We start from the raw sequence: 18,396 nt of genomic DNA on the forward strand, positions 1-18,396 counted from the left end.
GGACAGAGATTAACATTAACAATTCTCATGGCAGTGGAATAGGTTATTCTTAGCCAGTCTATTGTAGTAATTGCAGTGGAAAATGCGGTTAACTCATGCATGGGGAAAACAATACCATTGAATGCCATGAAACACGTGATATCGATCTTTGGTCATACCGCCCAGCACTAATTTATACCAAAAACCTTTTCTTTTACTTAATTCAACCTACTTTGAATCATTTGGGTTTGGAGCTAATATAATGCAGTGGAGATATCCTTTGCCAATCTTATGCATTTCAGTTCCTCCTGATATAGGATCATCATTTAACATTCCAGTACTAGCAAATCCACGGAAATATATATAGCTATAAACCACCTCTATAAAGGAAAGAAAAAGAAGTAAAACACCTATGGTCCCACTACAGACTGGCTGTAATTATATATCCGTATCAGTGGGTAGCGATCGTCTTTGTCGGTGTTGTTGACTCCAGTATATGTCAATGGTAATCTTCACATATACAGTACTTGGTTTGTGAGTCTCACTTGTCACGATTAAACCTTTAGTTAAAAAATGTAGCACTTTCATTCTGATCCTGTGAATTAATAGTGTCTCTGAAATAACATATTAAATAGTATTTCCGTAATTGTTTCAATTCAGAAGTAATCACACTACATTAATATATATTTTTACTACATATTTAAACTTAATATATTAGGAAAGTAACTGTTCACTCAGTTGTTTGATTTACACATGACTACAGTAATTTGCAAAAAACATGAAAAATGTAAATGTTCCAAGATCTAAAAATAAAGATTTTGACTTATATATTTAATATAATGTTTGTTGCAAGCTTAACTTCACAGTGCTACAATTACTTTATTTTCAAACAGTTACTTTGTCATAGGTTCTGCCGGTGTAGTTTAGATATTCTGTGACATCTTGTATAGAATTACACCTTTTTTCCTGCCATTTAGAATAATAACCATAACTACTGTATACTTTTTGATATGCACTAATCAAATTCTGCAGTTATGTTGTGGTCTGTATTTTTTTTAAATGTCCACATTATAGGAATTGGTTGTTGGTATTAGAATTTGTTGAATTTTTGAATTAATCAACCCCCATTCTACAAGTGTCTTCATATTACTGGAATATCCTCATCTTTTATGATGTAGATTGGCTAAGAGAAATGACAGGTCTGTGTTATTGTGGTAACTGATAAGGATATGCAAGTATTCGTCACAACCCTAAGTGTAAACAAACAACAAACACAACATAAAGGTTTGGGGTTTTCCAGCCCCGTATAATGTAAAGTTTGCTTTTAAGGTCAGTGAATTTTCCAATAATACAACAGACAGTGCAATGATGAATTGGGGAACATTTATGGAGTGGGACCGGAAATGACACAGACAGAATGCTGGGAAGGAACCGAGGTGGTGGATGGGAGCCATGACGTCATCTGAGTTAGACGGAAGGAAGGAAAAGAACATGGAAGTGTCAGTACGGGATTACGGAGTCTGGGCACATTCATGGCGGCGCGGCTTCTTTCTTTCTGTAGGAAAAAAAAGAGAGAGAGGTTAGTTATCCGCTTTTCCCCTTTGGTAGGAGTTGTCGCGCTGCTCCTTGTGTCTTTAGTCGGCTACCTATGTGCGCGTGCTCTCTCTCTCTCTCTCTCTCTCTCTCTCTCTCTCTCTCTCTCTCATATGTGTCAAAATGCATGAGTTTAAGTTTTATGCCCATTTCTTTAGATTAATGTTGAAAGCTTTCACTGAATTTCATATCTATAAAGATTTAAGTAAAATTTTAAATATAGCAATTACCAGAGGTTTATGGGTAGCATTTTGAAAAGGTGATTATATAATAACTTAAGTATGCAGTTGTATAGCTAACACACATCTGTTTACACCTGGTCTTTCTGCCGCTGAATTCTCATATGTTAAAAGGGCCTTCCTTGTAATCTTATTTATTGTTTTGATACTATAGGTAAAGCACATGGTTATGTCCTCCCTTCTGTGTAAGAGACATTACTTTTTAAAGGTGTTTTTATGTAAAGTATTTATACCAATGTGGTAGCCGTTCGATATCTTATCTGCACATGATGCCTTATAATTTGTAGTTGTTCAGTATTTGTTCTAACATTGCCACCAATGATTGAAATGTTTGTGCTTTGTTTTCAGATTTGTCACCTCTTTCTCTACAAATTACGTTAACTATAAAAAAGTGATTAAATGTAAGCCAATTTTCTAAAACAGACCATACATGGGATATCAACATCTTTAGCCTGGAAGGCCCCAGAGTGGTGGTGGAGTTTGAATTTGAATACAGTTCTACTCACCCATGTCCACTTATCCTTTCCGCGCTGTGCAGCTCTTGATTATTAAATGTATGAATTGGAAATGTTGCAAATGAGTTTGCTTTCCTTGAGTCTGTCTGCTAATATTTTTAGGTAAAAGGCATCTTAATGGTGACTGTTACTAGCAACAGTTGCTTATAAATCAAAGCGGTTTACATAAACTTTTGTCACTTGTTTTCTGTGATGTAGTGTTAGTGAATGTATATTCGATTACATTACATACTCTTTATTAATCCTATGTGGAAATTCAGATGAATGCAGCAGCTAAAACATAAAAAAATACACAAGAATACAGATTCATAGGACAAATAGTACAGTCAGTCAATTGATAAATAAATAAAACTAAATGCATGTTGTGCAGAATGTTCGGAACAAACTTAGAGTATATCAGCCTGATAGGAGTGGATAGAAGAGATCTCCAGAGGCACTAAGTGCTGTAAGAGAACGCCTCCTAGGAGGGAAATAGGGAATTTTTTATGATGGCATCCAATTTTGCCACCATCCTTTTCCTCAACAGCTTCCCGTGTGTCTAGGGTTCATCCTGTAATAGAGCAGACTTTCCTGATTGGTTTATTCGGGCATTGTGCATGTTTTGAGCTCAAGTTGCTTCCCTAGGTGACTGTAGCCTAGAAAAAAAAACACTGGCTACTATGATCTGATTGAACATTTCCAGCAGCTTGCTGCGTACACAAAATGACCAGAGTCTCCTTAGGAAGTATAATCTGGTCTGCTATATGTTTTTGGGTGAAGAAAAAGAGTTCTCTTTTATCTTTGGATCTGAATGTGACATACCAGCCGCAGCACGACAGGCCTGACAATTCCTTGGATATGAATCTGGAGTGTTTTTGGTCACCCAGTGTGTGTATTCTTATTCTATTGAGGTAAATTTAAATAATGCAACATCAGTGCTTGATCTATATATAAAAATAAATAAATTGTGAAGGTGGATTTCGCATATCTGCAGTCTCCATAGTTGGACTGAGAATTCTTGGTTATGGCACTGCTCCAGTATGTGGTATACAACTGCCCCTTGGTCTTGGGTCTTTTGATGTGAGATGTGCAAGAATTCTAGACATAATAGCTAATCCAGCCACTCTGCCAATATAACCAGGCTTTTGACTGATAATGTCATTTCCATTCTACCCACCCTCCTACCACATGAAGTATGATAGAGTGTCTAAAGACTTTGGACTTTAACTCCCATTTTTGCTCTTCTGGCCAATGCCTCTGATTCTGTTTGTGATTTCCATTAAATCACTTAAGTAGCCTGTGCTGCTATATTAATCTATATAGTGACTTAGTATGGTGGCTTACTATAGAAGTGTGATATTTAAAGTAAAGGTTGTGTATATGCAGTATGTGTGCATTCATATGTAGCATACTATGTTATATGCACTTTGTGGGATGATATTTTATGTGAAACTTATTCTACTGTATAACTTGCATCTGTTGTGTTTTCTTATTTTGCAGGCGGCAGCAGGAATCCTGTGCTATGTAGGGGCCTATGTGTTTATCACATATGATGATTATGATCATTTCTTTGAAGATGTCTATACACTGATTCCTGCAGTAATTATTATTGGTGTTGGAACTCTCCTCTTCATCATTGGATTGATTGGCTGTTGTGCAACAATTCGAGAAAGTCAGTGTGGACTAGCAACTGTGAGTTGTTTGTTTCATTTATTCATTTAATTTCCTTTTTTCCTGCAGGATCTTTATAAATGTTTTTCTTGATATCTGGATACAGTTTCACTACATAGAACAACATGTGAAAGGGGAAAGAATTTTGAATGACCTTTTATGTAATCTGCAGAATGGTAATAAAACATACAATCAACAAATAAAATATTTCTCTTGAAGAAAAAAGTTTGGTTCATTAAGCAAGAATATATAATATATTACTTAACATCAAGGCTATATCTTGTAATTAAAATGATTACAATTACAAAACAAAATAGAATTGAAAATTTAGAATTTAGAACAGTAGAATTAAACATTTAGTTGCCATTCATAAAACCAAGCATTACACTAGTTTTTTGAAATGCAAGGGCTTCAAGATCCATACAAGCTTCAAAGGTGACCTTAACAGATTGTAAAAGTTTTTGAAGGAGTAGTCATATAACTAGAAAAAAGATGTAGAATTACAATGGTAAACAGGTGATGAACAGCAAGGTAGCCCAGACAAAGCAAAAATCATTCATTGTTTCTCTGTCTTCTGTCATGGTTCATGACAGATTACATCTTCACCTACCGAGAGGATGAGACTTGACACTGTGGTATGAAACCATTTTACTGAAAAATCAGTGTAATGTAAAGGTAGTCCAGACTCAGTGGAGTTTTTTCAAATTGTTCCTCAAAGGCCAGCTGGCAGAAAAGTCCTCCAGTAGTTTGTGATAAATTATCTTGATTAAAGAGCTATAATGTACAGGTTTCAGGAGTGTTTTGCATTCAGTTTAGAACATGCTCATGCTATCAATATAAGCTGGAATGAGGCTTTTCTGCACAAAATGTAATTTAAAGTATGCACTTTTACTTCATATTGATAACTGAATTAGCCCAAAATGCCCTTCACTTGATAATTTTTTTCTTGAGCCTTGTGTGAGGTGCTGAAGCACTGGATAACAATTACGAGAAAAAGGGAATCTTGGTACACTGGATGGTCTCAGAATCAAATGATTAGATAACCGACTTTGTGACTGCAAGTTTAATGTTCTAACTGGAAGTACAATGACCAGTCAGATATATGGGGTTGGTGTCCAAGGAACAGGTTAAGAATCGGGCAATAAAATAGGAAGACAGAACTACAGACATAGAACAGGGGACCTCGTGTAGTAGCTTTTTTTATGTTAATATGGCCTGTTTTGTGACTACAAATAGCAATTTGCTTTTAAATGTTTTCGAAGCCAGTGGCTTCCAATTAACTTTTTAGCCTGGAGCTCCGCTAAAAGATTATATCCTCCGTGCATAAGAGAGAGTATATCAAATTGTGCAAAAGTCCAGCCAAAGATCATCTTGGCAAATTTCAATGAAACATTTTGGTCATTTAGGACATATACTGAAACGAGCAGAAAAGTTTTTCAACTTCCATGTACAATTCTGGGTTTGATTCCACATGAAAAATATTTATGTAGGTTTTAAAGTTCACTGAAGAATAAACTATTTCAAATACAGCCACATAACAGAAGTGATAGGCACATTTATTCTAATCACAACCAGTCAGTTATGCATGGAATACCTTGTGCCAAAACAGGCTTAATTGTTAGGTCATTTCCCTTAATTAAACCATTCAAAATTATTATAAAATGCTAATTGGACTATGTAGATATTTAATTAACACTTCATATTCCTTTATGCTCTTTAGATGCATTTAGCATCATATTATCAATGAAGCAAAACTTTAGGTTTTGATGCCAGAAAATTCTAAATCTTCTCATAAAAAAGGCCTAGGCAATATTTTAGAAAAAAATTATATAAGCCAGAATGATGAAACTCCTTGGTGCAGTGTATATGGTATTTTTCATAGTAATTACAGCAAAAATAATTAGTTCTATTAAATCCTTGATTCAGCTTCATTTGAGGCATATTCCAGGGCTGTATCTCAATAAGAAAAACATTGTAACAGGTTTCGCACAGTGTATTTTGAAAAACACTTAATGATATCAATGTGAAATACTGAAAGTTAAGATCTTTATTACTGTAGTTATATTTATGCATTTTTGACTGTCCAGAAGATTTGCAATATCTCCTTTTATGAATGTACAGGGTCATTTAAATGTTTAAGGAAATATTCCAGCTATGAATAATGTTTTATAATTCATAGCTGGCATATTTATTCATTTTATTAAATTTAAATTCAGTCTGCAAACGGGTACTTTTTAGTGAAATCTAACACATGAGGTGGAAGATTTCGGTTCAATAAGGGTAATTTAAGACATATGCACATGTCATTGATGTGCATGTAATGAAGCTGATTATTTTGATTGTCTTTAGGTTTGTATTATGAGTATTATGTTTTATGAGTTTGATTCTAGAAAATTTCGTTATTTAGCCCTATGTGGAAGGCATAGAAACTATCAAAATGAGAATGACATATCCAAATGAGGGCCTCTGATTTTTAGGAGTATTGAGTATTTAGGAGTGAAATAAACCACTTTTATCGTGCCTTAGAAATTTTGTGCAATTGTTCAATGTTATATTGCACTTTAATATGGTATCCTAAGGTACAGAAATACATGATGAATCATTTTAAGTTATATTTTTATGTACTTTAAATAAATTAGAAATTTTAAGCCATCATCCAATTAAAATGTTAATTCCTTTACAGTTTGTGATTATCTTACTGCTGGTTTTCATTACGGAAGTGGTTGTTGTCGTGCTTGGTTATATCTACAGAGCAAAGGCAAGTACCTTCTATAATTTTATTTTGCTTTTTTTATGTAGATTTTTATCAATGAAAATTGTGATTTTTGTATGGAAATATCCAAGAAAATTGGATATTTATATATAAAAAAAAAATGTGTGTGATATATATATATATATATATATATATATATATATATATATATATATATATATATATAGCAAAGCTGGCTGACTCATTCACTTGCATTTTTATACAATTTCCTATTTGGGTAAAAAGCTCTGGTCTCGTCCGATGCAAGAGATGGACGTCTGAAGTGGAGCTCCGCTAGCAGCAGTGTTATTTTTCATATTATTTGCTTATTATCCTGAGATATCCTGTATTTATTCAACCCGAGAGGGACTGCTACAGTATATGTAAGCACATATAAACATGGCCAACAGGAAGGGGGGTCTGAAAGAATCGAAAACTAAAGCTACACCCAAGCTAAGATCAGCAAGCCCTAGTTCAAGATACAGCCTTTCAGAGACGGACTTGAATCAGATGGGCGAAAGTGCAGACTCCTCGGGACCACGGTCCACTACATCGTCGCCGGCTGAGAGCGAAAAGGGGAGCGAAGGTGTGATCGTGAGTGCAGATCTGGATAGCTTGCCGATCGGAGAAGATCACCTGAAACTGGAAAAAGCCTTGGAAGTCCGCAGCTTCAATTACTCCACGCGAGCCGGGAGCAGCAGGGACACCGGCTACAGTAGAGTCTGCTGCTTCATCTACGGTACAAGAAAGCACAATTGAACTGTCTGAACTGAAGGTGTTGCTCGCTGAGCTCATGCAAGATAAAAAGAAAAGCAAGAAGGCTAATGAGTAAGCAAGGGTAAAGGCAAGTGAAAAAATGAGACAGGAGTTGAAACAGGCAAATGAATGGCTGCGACAGGAATTCCAACAGGCAAACGAAACACAGCGGCTGGAATTGCAACAGGCAAATGAAAGGCTGCGTCAAGAGATGCAACTTGAGCTGCGACAGGTGCTGGGTAAAATTGAAGAGCGCATTCAGGAAAACTTGGTTAAACTGAGCACGCTTACTGATCAATTGGAGGATCTCAAGGAGACATTCACGACTCAGATTGAAATAGCCAAAAATTTAGCTGCCAGTGCCGAGGAAAAAGTAGTAAATGTCAGCACTGAATGCAAAAAACTCTGAGATAGACTGGCTGCTTTGGAAGATGGAAGCAGAAGGTATAATGTCAGAATTGAAGGTCTGCCTGAGAATCGAGAAAGTTTAAACCCTGTGAAATTCGCAGCTGAACTTTTTTCTAAAATAATTGGGGATGACTTTAAAGCAGAATCTGAGATAGCAGCGGCTTACTGTGTTCGCGGATCAAACACCGTTAGACCCAGATCTTTTATAGTTCGTTTTGAACGATTATCATTTAAGCTAGAGGTAATGGCACTCCTCAGAAACAAGGAAGATATTATATATGAAAATAACCACATTCGTATCTTCCCTGACTTCTCTCCAGCAACAGCTACTAAACGCGCTGCCTTCTACAACATTAAAGAGCGGTTACGGCTAGCCAAATACAGCCTCTTGTATCCAGCAAAACTGAAAATGGAATGGCAGGGTCAATTCTATGTCTTCGCTAGCAAGGAAGAAGCAGAAAAGGAATTAAGAAAGCTGATCCTGGGACTATTCTGATGACTGGCCAATGTTCCATTCTAGTTATACGAAGAAAACTAGAGGTGTAGGAATTCTCATAAATAGAACAGTACCATTTGTAGCATCAGATGTAGTATTGGATCCTGACGGGAGATATGTAATGGTCATGGGAGACTTATCTAACTGTAAAATGATTTTGATAAATGTTTATGCACCTAATGTTGATGATAAGGAAATTTATACAAAATTTATTTGCATCCATTCCCAATCTGAACACTCAAAGTTATAATGGCTGGGGACTTTAATTGTGTTCTAAATCCACTTTTAGATAGGACTTCCTCCACAGGGGGAACAGCATCTAACACCGCAAAGATAATTACAAAGTTTATAACTGATCACAACTTATCAGACCCCTGGAGGTTTTTAAACCCAAATTCAAGAACATATTCTTTCTACTCACCAGTACATCATTGCTACTCAAGGATTGATTACTTCTTTATAGACAATAACTTCTTGCCTAAGATTAAATCTTGTAAATACGATGCTATTGTTATTTCTGACCATGCACCTATGATCTTGGAGCTGAAATTACTAAGCCCCATACACTCACCCCATAGATGGTACCTCAACCCGCTTCTATTAGCTGACGAGAATTGTACGGAATTTATATCCAAACAAATCAAATTCTTTCTAGAGACAAATACATCAACCGAGATCTCTGCAGGAATACTCTGGGAAACTCTTAAGGCCTTCTTAAGAGGACAGATTATCTCATATCTTTCCCACAGAAATAAATCCGAAGCCAAGAAAGTAGCAGAGATAAAAAGCGAAATTACTAAAATAGATGAAGAACATGCCAGACTACCAAGCGAGACTCTACATAGAGGAGGCAGGCTCTACATTCAGAATTAAACCTCTTGACAACTAAAGAAACTGAACAACTAATTTACAAATCCAGACATCATTATTATGAACATGGAGAGAAAGCTAATAAGCTTTTAGCTCAACAAATTCACAAGCAAGAAGTGCAACGCAATCTCTGTAATCACTAACACGAACGGAGATAAAATCATCGAACACAAAAATATAATGCACACTTTCAGAGACTACTATAAATCCCTATATACTACTGAGTTTAAAGAAGACAATATACAATCTAATGCATTTCTGGATACATTACAGATACCACAAATAGACGCTTTTAGTGTGGAGGAACTTGATAAACCTCTGGCATTATCAGAATTACTAGATGCTATAAAGTCACTCCAAGGTGGAAAAGCAGCAGGCCCTGATGGCTACCCTGCAGAGTTTTACAAGAAATTCTCCGCTCAGCTAGCTCCCTCCTATTAGCAACATTTACAGAAGCCAGAGATAACCAATCTCTCCCACAAACCTTTCGCCAAGCACTAATCACTGTTTTCCAAAACAAAATAAGGACTTATTACAATGTGCATCATACAGACCAATTTCACTTCTGAATAACGACGTTAAAATACTCTCTAAAATCATAGCTAGAAGGATGGAGAAAGTGCTCCCTCGTAATATCACAAGACCAAACTGGATTTATTAGGGGCCGACACTTATCTTCAAATCTTCGACGCCTGTTTAATGTAATATACTCACCAACTAAATCAAACACCCCAGAAATATTATTATCATTGGATGCAGAAAAGCATTGACATGATTGAATGGAAATACCTTTTACTACATTGGAGAAGTTTGGGTTTGGCCCAACATTTGTGCATGGATTAAATTACTGTATACTAACCCAGAAGCTTCAGTTTGCATCAACAACATTTGCTCAGACTACTTTAAACTAGAACGTGGCACTAGACAAGGATGCCCTTGTCACCGCTGCTGTTTGCATTGCCATTGAACCACTGGCAATACATTGTAAATACTGATCAGATAAAGGGGATTAGCAGAGAAGGACTGGAACAGAAAATCTCATTATATGCAGATGATATGGTACTGTATATATCGGACCCAGAAAATTCTGTGCCTGCAGTCTTAGCAGCACTCACAGAATTTCAAAAATCTCTGGTCTCAGAATTAATCTGAATAAAAGTGTACTCTTTCCAGTGAATTCTCAAGCATATAATATTAGATTAGACACCCTACCTTTTATCATTGCAGAACAGTTTAAATACCTCGGGGTAAACATCACAAGTAAACATAAAGCTCTTTATCAACAAAATTTCGCCATCTGCATGGAAAAAATTAAACAAGACTTGCATAGATGGTCAACCCTTCATCTCACACTAGCTGGAAGAATTAACACTGTTAAGATGAATATTCTTCCTAAGCTCCTTTTTATTTCAAAACATCCAATATACATTAATAAATCATTCTTTAAGCAATTAGATTCAACAATAACCTCATTTATTTGGAATTCAAAACATCCACGCATCAAAAGAGCACCCTACAAAGACAAAAGGCAGAAGGCGGCATGGCTCTACCTAACTTCCAGTTTTATTACTGGGCAGCAAATATACAGGCGATAAGAACCTGGACACAAATAGAAGAACATACACAGGCTTGGACCGCAATAGAAGTAAAATCCTGCAGTACTTCTTTGTATTCCTTGCTCTGTGCTCCAATAAACACACGCTATCGGCAATACACTAATAACCCAATTGTGCTCCACTCACTTAGAATCTGGAACCAATGTAGAAAGCATTTTAAGACGGAGAAGCTTCTATCTGTGGCACCTCTGCAAGAGAACCACCTCTTTCAACCTTCACAAACATATGCAGTTTTAATATCTGGAAAAATTTGGAATTAACTTGCTTAGAGATCTTTATATAGACAACGTCTTTGCATCCTATGAACAATTACATTCCAAATTTAACATTCCAGCTACATTTCTTTCACTATCTTCAAATCAGGAACTTTGTTAAACAGAACCTTCCAGATTTTCCTCATCTTGCACCCTCATCCATGCTGGAAAAATATTGCTCAATCTCAAGGATTAGACTCCATCTCTACAATATATAAAATCATTTTACAATCCCTCCTTTCAAAGATCCAAGAGGACACTGGGAAAAGATCTCTCAATTAATATATCAGAAAAGGAGTGGAAAGTAGCAATGCAGAGAATTCACTGAGCTCCATATGCGCAAAGCATACAATTATACAACTCAAAATTATATATCAAGCACATCTGTCTCACTAAAACTCTCCAAAATGTTTCGAGAGCATGATCCAACCTGCGAACATTGCAACCAAGTCCCAGCCTCACTGGGTCACATGTTCTGTGCCTGCACCAAATTAACATTATTCTGGACAAAAATTTTAATTACCTTCAGACAGCCTTGGACTCGCAATCCCTCCTAACCCATTAACAGCTGTGTTTGGGGTTCTTCCAGAGGGGCTTAAAGTGGAGAAAGACAAACAAATTGTGATTGCATTAACTACACTTTTGGCACACAGACTTATTCTGATAAACTGGAAGAACCCAAACTCTCCTCTTTAAGTCAGTGGGAAACCGATGTGTTATATTATTTGAAATTGGAAAAATCAAATACTCAGTTAGAGGATCGTACAGACTTTTTCAAAACATGGCAGGATCTTATCAGTAATATTTTAAAATAAGCTCATAAAGCACAGAGAATTTATTAATTTAGGTATGTTTACAAGCCTTAAATTTTACACGCTTGGCTTGCTCTCTCTCTCAGGGGTGGGGATCGATCTGTTCTTAACTCAATTTTTCTTTTTGTAAAAACTTGATTGCTTTCTATGGATTGCAATAAAATTTAATAAATAGATTAAAAAAAGCTAAAATTTGGCAGGATCGTACATCTAAACTGAAAGAGCTAGATTACACATACATGTGGTAAAAATGAATTTCCTTCACAATCTGGGCTTAGCCTTAGAGATGGGGTGAGAAGGACAGATATTTGAAAGAAGCTCAAAGTAAAGCCGCTGCCTCTTTGGATCAACGGGACCCAGTTGAGGTGGTTAATGCATCTGATTAGGATGTCTCCTGGATACCTCCCTGGGGAGGTGTTTTTCAGGCATGCCCAATTGGGAGCAAACCTGGGGGCAGACCCAGCACCTGCTAGAGAGAGTATAATATTTCTGCTGGCCTGGGAACACCTCTGTATCCAAAACCTTGGAGGAGTGGGGAAAACGGATGTCTAGGCATCATTGCTTAGACTTTTGCCCATGCAACCCAAAAAAAAGATAAACGTCAGGAAATGGGTTCATTGATTTTTTTTTTTTATATATTTGTCTATAGATTTTTCATTTGTCGATATTTGATAATTTGCTAACTTAGTGCTAAGAGTGTGCTTAATGCAACTGAAGGATGTAGCAGAAGTGATTGCCAAGAAATGTGAACAGCAGCACTAATCAATAGGGTCAATGGATGACTGAAGAAGGGACAGTGTCCTGGACAGGAAAAAAAAAAGACATGATCACATAGTGAAATGAAAACATTCTGCAGAGCTTAGTGGGGCAAGTGCTGGTTGTTATCATTGACCACTGTAACTATATGTGTACTATCTGTCATCTTGGTCATCCATTCTGCTCTGTCAACCTCCAGTCCTTGGTCATAGCGCTAAAAACTGCTCCCAAACACCAGGCTCTTCGATTGCAGTGCTTAAAACATTAAGGGGAATCCTCCATCAAGCCCTGCTATTAAATCACAGGAATGTTTTAGTCATGGACAATTGTGTATAGCATATTCAGGAGTAAGCAGCTCCACTGACCTAATAATAATAATATTATTATTATTACAGTAATCCCCCGCCTATCACGGAAGTTATGTTCCAGACCCACCCGCGATAGGTGAAAATCCACAATAGATACTTTTATTAATCCCATTTTTTTTTTATTTATTTTTTTTTATATAGTTTAAGCCTTAAAATACCCATCCCACATGCTTTAAATACATGTAAACTTATTAAAATACACTTTGTAAACACATATGATATGTGGGTGTCGGGCTAAGGATATGAGTAACATCTCTCTATTATAAAACATTTTAACTTCACGCAAGACAAGGTAGTGAGACAGGATAAGAGCTGTTGTACAGGCTTTTAAATGATTGACACGCAGACCGACAAGCTGAAATAGCATCTTGGCAGAGGCATCACAGAGCCAGCACAAAGTCCACTTCTCCTTAGCGTACTTTCAGCCCCCCAAACTTCACAACACGAAGTGGCAGGAGCTTCAGCTGTCACCAATCCCCCTACTTCTCCTCCTCCTCCTCCTTCAGAATGCACAGAGCAAACAGAACAGCAATCTTGGCAGAAGCAGCACAAGGCCAGTAGCTGATCTGTCTACTTTTGCTTAGTGTGCGTTTAGACCCCCACTTCACAATGCGGGGAGCGTTATAAGTGCCGCGAGAAAGATTTAACCACGCCTGGGGCAGGAAATACAGGACAAATATTGTTTTTACAAAAGTTTTAAAGTAAAAATTAAATAATGCATATGTAACAATTCCCATGAAAATAACAATCTCTGTTTATCCGGTAAATCAAACAAGGTGTGGACAAGCGAAGCGAGCAGTGGCGAAGCCCCCTAGTGATAATAATGCGATTAATAAATCTCCGATGTAGTGGGGGTGCGATAGCTGAACCGCTATAGAGCGGGGGATTACTGTACTTATTATTTATTTAACACCTTTATCCAAGATGACTTACAACATTTGAGATATGATTGGTTACATTGTTTTTTTCCATTTGGAGTACAGGCAGATGAAGTGACTTGCTCTCAATTACACAGTCTCGGTAGTGGGATTTGAACCCACGACCTCAAGATTAGAAGTCCTAGGTCCATAGTCTTAACCAGTACAGCACACTGTAGCCCTTGGTTTCAAAAATTAATAAACTACAAATATTGAGTACAGAAAAACACTTGGTTAGTTACATAGTACAAGTTGAGTATCTCTAATCTGAAAATCCAAAATCTGAAACATTTAAAGTGCAGCCGGGATTCGGTGCAGGTATACAACCAAAAGGGGAAAGGTGTAGTAACAGCGCTTCCAAACCACTACATGGGAGGTGGAGTGGGGTGGCAGTTTGTAGATGCATCTATGCTAGGTGCAAGAGCTGCACAGCAAAAATAATGTCAGACACATTATTTTCAATGTTTTCAATGCATGCAGAACACAAGTTTTTTCTAACTATACAATGTCATGTATCGTAAATGATGAATTTCAATTAAAGGCTAGTTATGCTGGTGCCAGAATGATAAACGAAGGGCTAGCTGTAATGCAGCTTAATTGAGCAGCATTGCATTCCAAAGGTTTTTTTTACTTGAAAATTCATTTAAATCGGCATATAATATGTCTTTATTAGTGATTTTAATTAATCTTCCTTTTCTGTTTGTCTTTGTTCAGGTAGAGGATGAGGTTGACCGCTCAATTCACAGTGTGTATAACAAGTACAATGGCTCAAATTCAGATGCCGCTAGCCGTGCTATTGACTACGTACAACGACAGGTGAGCTGATACAAGAAACTATTGTTAACATCAAAGTATGATCATCATTTAAGGATGTGTGTGTGCGGCAATGTAAGAGTAGACCTGCACCCCAGAAAAAAAGTCTAGTAAGGGTTGAAAATGTAGATTTGTAAGCAGAGTAAAAACAAACCTTTGGGGTGTGCATTGTTGCTGTTGAGCAGTGATAGTATTTATTTTTTTGTTGTTTTATATTTTATTATTTTTTTTATATTGATTTGTAATATTTAAGAGTACACTTACTAAGTCAAATGAATAGTCCTTTCTTATAGGATAGTTGAAATAATGAGCTGTGTTCCTCATTTCTGCATAGAAACTCATTTAAACATTAAAATTATTTCATTTGTATTCCATTAGAGGCTAGTTGTCTGAATTACAAGAGGCATGGAAAAGGAACTCTGTATGTAGTTGGGTTCAGGATTGTGTAAAACATCAAAAACATTTATTGACGCTGTTAACATTCATTAGAATTGGATAATGTTAAAAGCAGAGTGCAACATCATAATTAGTTTTCTTTTTTATCTTAATTGTTAAGATTAAAATATAACTGCTGTTGAAAGATTTAGAATTAACTAGTTAATTGCAGAGTCTGTTATGATCAATCGTATTCCATTAATTTCTTCAGTGAAGATTCAGGGATAATAAAACAGTTTGACAAACCTTGAATAAAAATACATATGTAGTTTAAAGGGAGTAAGCTACTTGAGCTTATAATGTATAGCCAGACAAAGTCTCCAACTGTTTTGCTTCAGTGACTGGTGCTACAAATGTTATGTTTAAATTTATAAAAATGTAATCTTGCTAGTATAGTTAAATTTAAATATGAAGCTAAATTATCCAGGTTATCAGATTTTCCTACTGACCATTAAATTATTGTTCAATTAGTAACTCTTATTAATTACACTTTGACTGAAAATAATTATATAGGCTTGAGTCTTAAGATGCATTAGGCCCTTCAATATGTGATGATACAGTCAGTCCTAATCATTAAAAACTAATCTAGGTGCAAGTTAAATTTGGCTAGCTATCTTGCAATAGTTTATGTAGAATAAACAGAAGAACCAAAATACCTTTCATGAAGGAGATTTCAGAGTCCTAGTTGACCCATTACTGTTCTCAGCTAGATAATGTGTATAACAGTTTAAAATGACATTTGTGTATAATAATGCTTTTTGATTGGTCACATCTAAAATACTGTGTGCACTTTGGGCCTTTCTAACAAAAAAGGTAAATAACAGCGCTAATGATAGATAGAAGAAACATAAATTGTGGACTTATCCAATGGGGATTAAGAATATAACAAAACTGGTGTAAAATTAGGAAGGTGAGAGTCTGTTGTTAATTTTAAAATATATAAATAAACTTATTTCAGATGGACAGTGATGAAAAGATTTACAGTTGGAGAATATTTCTGTATTCAAGTAATGTGGTTTTGCTAGTTGTACTGTGTACTTGAAAATTGGAGCTTGGATCTCATGATCTTTTTTCATTCAGCTAACATTACATCTTGCCTGAAGAAGAGGTCTGAGTTGCCTCGAAAGCTTGCATATTGTAATCTTTTTAGTTAGCCAATAAAAGGTGTCATTTTGCTTGGCTTTTCTCTACATTCATTCAGCTAATCAACAGATATAATTGTTTATAACCTTTTCAGTGAAATTTAAATACAGCAAGTTATTCCTTGATTGTTTATGTAACTAATGTGGTATGTTTCCATTTGAGTTTAGTGTAATTTGTAATTTTTGCTTTCTTTAGCTTCACTGCTGTGGCATCCACAACTTCTCAGATTGGAAAAATACAAGCTGGTTTATTGAAGCCAAAAACAACAGTGTCCCGCTAAGTTGTTGTAAAGCAAATATCAGCAACTGCACAGGAACTCTAAACCGTCCTGGAGACTTGTACCCAGAGGTAATGCAATGTTGTTTTGTATGGGTACTTTCTAGTTTGCAAGAAAGCCAATGGGGATTTATAAAAATAATCTGGAAAAATTAAAATTGAAATCGGGTGTGTGTAACTTAAAGCAGTGTATAGTTGGAGCAAAACCAAATTAAGAGTCCTGCCAAAGGTCACATAGTACGATAAGTGGAAGTAAACTGTTAGCCATGTGGTTTAAAGTCTAATGGCCAAGTGACTACACCATATCATCTGCCTTTCAATTAAATCCTTATACACTGTACTGCTGTTCATTAATATAGATGTGTATCCATATCTGTAGTGGTGTCCCTGATTTCAGTTTGAAATATGTTTTACAAATACTTACATTCCAGGTATTTTTATGGTCAACATGTTTACTTCTTTTATATTTAACTTTAAATGCAAGACTTAATTGGAATTATTGAAAATTAAAAAAGGGCATGCTCATTCCAGCATGTGGAGAAAACAGTGATTTTATTAGAATGTTCATCATATTGAGCGATTAAGTTTTTGGAACAAGTAATTAAGATAAGAGAGAAGTTTTAGGGATCATGTGAAGGTTAGTGAAGTGCAGTTAAATTTCAGGTTTGGAAAGGGAACAACCGATGTGCTGTTTGTTGTTGTCTAAATGCAGGAAAAACACCTGAGTGGGGGGGGGAGATTCTTTTATTATACATTTGAAGATCTTGGAAGACAGGGTGTCACAAGAGATGGTGAGTTGGGCATTGAGAAAGATTAGTATGAATAAGTGGTTAGTGTCTGTGGTGATGTCCGTTTATGAGGACGCTTGAATAGTAGACGGGACCGCCAATGGGAAAAAGTATAAAAGTTGTGAGGTGACTGTGGGGCTGTACTAGCATCTTCTTGAGTCCACAGTTTTTTGTGATAGTAAAGGAGGTGGTAACCAGAGAAGTTTCTAGATGACTGAAAGTCTAAGCTCTTGTATATTGATTGCAAAAAGTGAAATGAATTTGAAGGAGAAGATATTAAAATCAAAAGTTAGTTTGGAAGGTTAAAGGCCTCATGGTAAATGCGGGAAAGACCAAGGTGATGGTTGGCGGTGAAGGAGCAGGAGCCATGGAAGAGATGGGTGCATGGCTCACGAGTAGAGGAAAAACTAGTTTAATCCAGCTCATGGGTTGTCAGGAGTGGGTACAATAGGCACACTGTGCTGTGAGAGAACAAAATAAGGTAGTTTCAGCATGTGGAACTAAAGTCCAGAAATGACTGAGATGGGAGTAGACTCACACCTGGTGGCATGGATTGTGGACTATCTTACAGACAGACCTCAATATGTGCGTGTTGGGAACTGCAGGTCTGACATTGTGGTCAGCAACACAGGAGCACCGCAGGGGATTGTACTTTCTCCAGTCCTGTTCAATCTATATACATCAGACTTCCAATACGACTCGGAGTCCTGCCATGTGCAAAAGTTCGCTGATGACACTGCTGTTGTGGGCTGCATCAGGAGTGGGCAGGAGGAGGAGTACAGGAAGCTAATCAAAGACTTTGTTAAATGGTGAGATTCAAACCACTTACACCTTAACACCAGCAAGACCAAGGAACTGGTGGTGGAGTTTAAGAGGCCCAGGCCCCTCATGGACCCCATGATCATCAGAGAAGACTGTGTGCAGAGGGTGCAGACCTATAAATATCTGGGAGTGCAGCTA

At 36.6% G+C, this 18,396-nt stretch overlaps 1 protein-coding gene across 1 annotated transcript in view; it reads left to right on the forward strand.

Moving 5' to 3' along the window:
* Positions 1-18,396, forward strand: part of tspan3a (tetraspanin 3a) — a 48,883-nt gene that overhangs the window by 23,843 nt on the left and 6,644 nt on the right. The window contains exons 2-5 of the mRNA XM_039773417.1: positions 3,806-3,997; positions 6,660-6,734; positions 14,696-14,797; positions 16,568-16,720. Coding sequence (XP_039629351.1) covers positions 3,806-3,997; positions 6,660-6,734; positions 14,696-14,797; positions 16,568-16,720 — 522 coding nt within the window. The remainder of the gene's footprint in view (positions 1-3,805; positions 3,998-6,659; positions 6,735-14,695; positions 14,798-16,567; positions 16,721-18,396) is intronic.

This window comes from Polypterus senegalus, chromosome 12 (genome assembly GCF_016835505.1).
Source record: "Polypterus senegalus isolate Bchr_013 chromosome 12, ASM1683550v1, whole genome shotgun sequence".
In the NCBI taxonomy this organism is placed as follows: Eukaryota; Metazoa; Chordata; class Cladistia; order Polypteriformes; family Polypteridae; genus Polypterus; species Polypterus senegalus.